General features: G+C 52.2%; 1 protein-coding gene across 1 annotated transcript; it reads right to left on the bottom strand.

Moving 5' to 3' along the window:
• Positions 1-252: 252 nt before the first annotated feature.
• Positions 253-5207, bottom strand: NHLH2 (nescient helix-loop-helix 2). Its single transcript, XM_061365564.1, has 2 exons — positions 3749-5207; positions 253-1920 (listed from the first exon to the last, which is right to left on the bottom strand). Exon 2 carries the CDS (start codon positions 1895-1897, stop codon positions 1460-1462), a length of 438 nt encoding a protein of 145 aa, XP_061221548.1. The 5' UTR covers positions 1898-1920; positions 3749-5207; the 3' UTR covers positions 253-1459.
• Positions 5208-6493: the final 1286 nt, after the last annotated feature.

Genomic DNA, 6493 nt, shown 5'->3' with positions numbered 1-6493 from the left:
ATGCCAGTCATGATGTGACTGGGAGAAGCTGGGTTTAGCAATCTTATGCCCGATGCAGAGCTGGGCACAGTGCAGCCAGGTAACAGGCGCTGGAGCAGGGAACCCGTGGTGAGGGGCTGCAGTCTGAGTGTCCCTAGTAGCAGGTAACCTGTTGAAGCTTTTCCACCCACAACCTGAGAAGCCTTTGCAATCCCCGTAGTTTGTAAGGGCATTGTATCTCCGTCTCATAGAAAGACCAACAGGGAAAAAGAATTAGGAAAAAACAGCTTTTATTTGATACTTTTATTTATATGCAAAACAGCTCACCATTCATGAGAGATATGAAAAACGCATCAGATAGAAACCAGATTTTTCTATTTTCACTACAAAATATTGCATTATATAAAGCAACAGAGACACACAAAAAAACCCTGAAAAAGACTAAAATCTTTGGATAGCAGATGTGGTTTGTTTTTTATTTTTCTCTCTCTTTTTCTCTTTCGTCCCCTCAAATGCGCTTCCTGTTTTAAGAGATTCACAGCAAAGAACATGAAACATCTTCAGGTTATAGAATATCTTTTTTTTTTTTTTTTTTTTGGTTGTCACAAAGGAAAGCAGTCCTGGATTTACTTTTTCTTTCTATTTTTTTTTTCTATTTTTTTTCTTTAGGAAAAAGGTCCTTTCCTAAAAATATACCATCCCACATACACACCGGCGCTCACTCCCCCACACATGCATGTACACACACACGCACACGCACATATACACCTCACAAAGATACTACTTTCCTTATAAACGATTTGCAAAGTACTTTCCAGACGTAACTATAGATCAGAAGAACAAGTGTTTAAAAAACCCTCTCCTAGTTAAGTGCTAGTGGTTGTCCATACCACACGAGAAAAGAAAGGGGGGGGGGGAAAGGGCAAGAACAAATGCCTTGATATACATAAAATATAAACAGGGGAGGTTTGTCGTGCACAAGTGCAATATCATTGGAGGGCGGAAATGAATTAAAAGGAATAAATAAATAAAGGAAAAGGAACACTGTATCCATCCCAACAAACACTCATAAAGTTAAACATAACGTTCCACACGGAGAAAGTGTAAACACCCGACTATAGAAACGAATTGGCACAAAGTATCCAAAGTAAAATCGCCACCACTCTGAAAAATAAATAAATCTTGGAAAAAAATAAATTGTCGACTCCTTCTACCATAAATAAAAAATAGTTATTTTTAACTGCACCCATGGGTCACACGTTTAAGGTCACAAGTAGATGTGTTTTTTGGATATATATATATATAAAGGGGCACTTGACAGCCTGAAGAAACAATCCGGTTTTACACTTCTCGTCGATAAACGGGAGGGGGGGGGGCCCCCCCCCCGCCGTCGGCCGCACCGCACCGGGAGGGAGAAGCCCCGGGGAGAGAGGTGGGGGAGTGTCCCGGGGCTCCGGAGGTCCTTCGGGGCGTGCGGGCGCTACACGTCGAGGACGTGGTTGAGATAGGAGATGTAGCAGATGGCGAGGCGCAGGATCTCGATCTTGGAGAGCTTCTTGTCGGGGGGCAGGGTAGGCAGCAGCTTGCGGAGCTCGGCGAAGGCCAGGTTGAAGGCCTCCACTCGGATCCGCTCCCGAGTGGCGTGCGCAGACCGGTACTTGGCTGTGGCGCGGCGCCGCCGTCGCTTCTCCTCCCGGCTCAGCGGCGGCGGGTGCAGCCCTGGCCGGCCCCCGACCCGGCCCTCCCCGACACCGCCGCCGCCCCGGCCCTCGCTGCCGCCGCCACCGCCCTCGGCGGGCTCCGGGTCGGAGACGCAGCAGCTGAGCGGCTGGGGGTCCGCGCCGCCGAGGGACTCCGGGTCGGAGGGAGCCGAGGAGGGGTGATCGGAGTCGGCAGCTTGGTCAGGGCTAAGCATCATCTTGGAGGGGGCGGAGGAGGAGCCTTCCCGGGACAGAGGAGAGGAGAGAGCGGGTCAGAGCCCTACCACCGGCACCGCTACTGGGGGACAGGCGAGCACGGGTAAAGGGGACATGTCGGTCCCTCGGCACCTGCCCCAGTCACCGGTGGCTGCCGCGGCCCCGCTGGAGCCGGCCGTGGTGGCGGGAGAGCTGCTGCTGCTGCTCCTTCAGGGAGCACCAACGAAAGCAATGCCCTGTCATTCACCATCACCATCCAGGGCATTCACCATGCCCGTCAAAGACTGGTGTTTGACAGCAGCTTCAGAGGAAGCTCCATTATTCCCCCTGTTTCCTTGGGTGTAGAAACAGGCCCGGAAAGCAAAAAAAAAAAGAAATCCGTATTTTTTACCAAACAAGTTAATATCCAGTAGCTCAATATTAGGTAGTTTTCTTTTTCTTCTCCGATTTTAACATCGTGTTTCCTCCCCCTCCAGTCTCTGTTTAACCGTTTCTTTTTCGGTAACTCTGTGAGAGCCGGGGCTACAGGCATGATGCTCTTAAATATACAGCCCAAGGCTCCCTAAACATAACAAGGCCAGTGGGGAAATTTATTTCCCCAATCCAAAGTACGGGGTCTGATGTACCTGCGGGGCTCTCCCCCTGCTCTTTTCTCTCCATTTCCCTTCCTTTTTTGTTTTGTTTACCTTTCCTGCTGCTAATGGTGCGGGCAGCGATTCGCCAGCGCCCGAACGGGGGATGTTTTGGAGAGAGCTTATTTTTAAGCGTGGGATTGAAAAAGAAACCAAAGCTTAAAAGCAGCGGCCGAACTTTTTCCATTCCTTTAAATTTTCCCTCCTCTCCCCTCCCTGCGCGAAAAGGAGGGGAACGGGGGGTAAATAAATAAATAAATGCGGACGTGCCTTTCAAAAGAAAATTGAATCGTATCTTCTTGCGGCCTCACAGAGCACCATCTGTCATGTAGACAGCAATACAAACCCGAGCGCGTCCGTGGACATGCCGGCATGTGATAAAACAATACATCAGGCAACTAGTGAATAACCTTGGACACAAATGTGCGTGTGCTTAGGGGGTGTGTGTGTGTGTGCGTGGCCAGGGTGTCGGGGGAGGTGAGGAACAAGCCTGGAGGAGGAGGAAACATCGCGTCCTTCCTCTTCTCCCGAATTCAGGTTTGCCCAGTATTTCCACGCGAAGTTTCCAGGCAAAGTCCTCCCTCGGGTCTCGGGCCCGGTTGGGAAAAATGAATTAAAAGTAGCAGTAATAATAATAACGATGATAATAATGACAATGAGACGTTAAACGAAGGCAGGAGGAATGCTTCTTCCCGGGGCGAGACACTGACACGCGTGGCGGGGCTCCACCGGGGTGCCCGGAGGAAAAAGGCCTGGAGCGGGAGGAGGGAAGCGCTTGTTTCCCTAAGAAAGGGCCGCCTGTCAGGGCCATAGGGAACCCTTCCTCTTGGAGTTTTAATAAGGAGCAGGGATCAGGCCCAGGAGGCAGGAGCAAGAAATAAACCCCGCGGGTCAGGTGTTAGCCATCTCTTGGAATAAAAACAACATAGATGAATAGGAAACATTTAAAACCACCTTTAAAGGGATTGTGCGAAAGCACAGGAGAAGAGGGCAGTTGCAGGAAAACGGGCAGTTACAGACGTGGTTCCTGAAGAAAGTTGTTTAAAGGTTTGAGTTGGATTTTCCTCTTTGGTTTTGGGGTTTACCCATAGGCCGGGTTTTGGCGAGCTGAGCCGGAAAGATGGTTCCCCCCCCCCCCCCCCCCCTTTCTCTATTTTCACCCCCCGTTTCAGCAAGCCCGTGATACCTGGCAAAGGGACATACATTGTGAAAGCTGCTTACCTCGGCGGAGCGGTTCGGATAGCCTCTCTCTCCGGGTCCCCTCGCCCCCTCGGCGATTCCTTTACAGTTTAAATGACCCTCCGGCAACGGAGCATGGAAAAATTAAAACATCAAAATCAAATCAAATGAATTAGGAGCTGAAAAAGTGTCCTGCTTGGATGGGGAAAAGGCAGATCTCATCCCTCGCCGCGGCCTCCAGCGCTCCGGAGATGGGGAGATGTTATCGCCGTGGTTGGTGGCAGAGTATAAATAACAACTTAAGTTACTTACGATGCATCGGGGAGAAAAAGCGTTTCCCCCATCGAAGTCTGCCTCCGCCCGCTAATTCGGAGCAGCACCGGCAGCTGCTGCCAGTCGGGGTTATGTTTTGGGGGGGGACTGCGCCGGGAAGTGCCGGTTCCCCCGCTCTTCTTTCGTCCTGTTCCCCAATCGCGATAAGTAACAAAAGGAATGCGGCGACAGCCCCAGCAGGGGTTATTCCCTCTCTCCCGCCCCCTCGGGCTCTCCTTCCCCTCTGCCCCCCCCCTCCGCAGCTCCCGGGCCGGGCCCGGCGCGGAGCCCCGGGCACGGAAAACCGGCGGCCGCTCCGCGCTGCGCGGAGCCGGGCTTGGCGTTGCCGGCTTTGTTCGGCCGCGGCCCCGGTAACAATGCGTTGCTCCCTCCTTTTCTTCTCTAGTGTTATTATTCGGGGTGCAACGTGCGGGTTTGTTAATCCACGGAGAGAGGGGCAGGAGAAAGGGGAGAGGCCGTCGGGAAATAAAATGTTTGGTTTAGTTTTTCTTCTGGTCCTTCAAGAGCTGCCGAGGGGGTGGGAAAAAAGGATAAACGGAACCCCCATCCGTCCCTGAGCTTCCTAACTCCTCCTGCATCTCTCGAGGGAGAATAGAAAAAGCGAAATGCGAACGTTGAAAAGAAAAATCAAAACGAAATAAACGCAAATCTCGGCGCGGGGTCGGAGCGGCTGCGAGGGGGAACGTCCGTGCAGGAAAAGGTATGCTCACTCGCACAAAAAGAAAGTGCAGTTCCTCCTCCCACCCCTCGCGGAGTGGCAAAGAAGCCAAGGAGAGGTGCGGAAGGTGGCAGGGGCGAGACAGGCAGACGGACAGAGCGGAGATGCATGCGGATCCGCTCCTGGTACCAAAGGGTTTAGCATCGAGATGGTTGGAAGAGATAAAGGCTCGGAGAAAAGGGGGCGGCATTTTTTCCCTCTTAAATTGATATTTAATGGGAAAGCCTATTGGACAGAAACCTGGACACGAGTCACTTAATTGGACTTGACATCTGTCACAGTGTGGGAGTTTTCACAGCCCAAATATTTTCAGCAGATCAGATTCTCGCTGAATCTGTGCCACAAATTATAACAGTCTAGAGCAGCCCGTGATACAAACCCTAGCCTCTGGATATACAGTCTCTAGCCATGCTCACTTCCACCACCGTTGTCCCCCCCCCCCTACAATATCGGATACCCACTGATCTAGAAAAACACCGCTGGCATTTTGCATGCAAGCTAATAAATAAGCTTTAAGCATCAATTTGCATCATGTACACCGAGCATGTGGAGAATCGTCAGACATGGGGTTTTGTGCATGTATATCGGTAGTCCCCCTGCCCTGTCTCCCACTCACCCCAATCCCAGTGCATGGCAGGCACGGTCCACCAGGGCCGGGGGGGGCAGGCAGGCCCTCTGTCGCCCCCCCCCTCCCCCCCCCCCCCCAGTGTCTCTATCCCTGCCATCCTTGCTCCAGCACACAGACAATGAGGCGAAGGAGCCGGCTGTGGGGACGAGGCTTTTCTGCTCACAAGAGGCCAGATGGAGCCAGGCCCCTTTGCACTGGAGCCAGGGGATGCCTTTGACCGGGATGACTCTTCTTGCTGCCACCTTGCTCCAGCCCCGTTTAGCTGGCAGCCTGTTCTCCATTCTGATCCCCTGTTCCCTGTCTCCCTCCACTCAGATCCCACCAAATGGGGGCTGTAAGCCTCTTTTCTTTGTGTAATCACCTTCCTCCCTGGGGACTTCTCTGTGTCAGGAGCCTGTGCTGGCAGGCTCCCTCTGGACCCCCAAAAAAGAGGCAGCAGGAGGGATGTGTGATGCACAGAGTGCTTAGTGGTGCTTAGTCTCACCAGAGCTCCATCTCTCCCTGGGTCCCATGCGCAGGATGGAGGGGTTGGGGGTGGGTGTATGTGTGTGAGGTGGCAGCTAAGCACTTACAGGTGTCTTCAGGGAGGAAGGTGATGACAAGTTCACCCAGTAAACCATGCAAAAGGCTGAGAGATCTCTGAATAGGGAGAGGTTCTGCTCTTGATACGATTTGCAGGACCTCAACAGGAATTCCTGGATAATTCTGGGGTTTGTCTGATTTCTTTTGAAAATGATAGATACTCCAGCAAAGAATACAATGTCCCTGCGTGTCACCTGGTCCACTAGCAAAAGAACAACCCCATGGACATTTCTTTCAGGGAAATTTAGGGATTTCTCTCCCTTTTCCTGCCCACAATGTCTCCAAGACAGCAGGAAGCTGTCGCTTCTGTAGGTGCTCTGACTCCACATCTCTACACTGGATTCATGGACATCCAACAGGATCCCAGCAGTGCTATCGGAGATGCTTGTCTAGGTGATCCTTGGGTGCCATGGGACATGCCCATCAAAGACCATCCATGAAAGGCAGAGACCAGCAATGCAGCCTCTGGCTGGGAAGGTCTGAACCGTGTGTGCCCTCAGGCCACCTCTGTGCCAGTCCCCAAAGG

This window comes from Neopsephotus bourkii, unplaced genomic scaffold, assembly GCF_033783945.1.
Source record: "Neopsephotus bourkii isolate Nb327-2 ecotype Australia unplaced genomic scaffold, CSIRO-AGI_Nbou_v1 NB_1287, whole genome shotgun sequence".
Lineage (NCBI taxonomy): Eukaryota > Metazoa > Chordata > Aves > Psittaciformes > Psittacidae > Neopsephotus > Neopsephotus bourkii.
The sequence above is the reverse complement of the archived record's forward strand: the minus strand, read 5'-3'. Positions and strand labels throughout refer to the sequence as shown.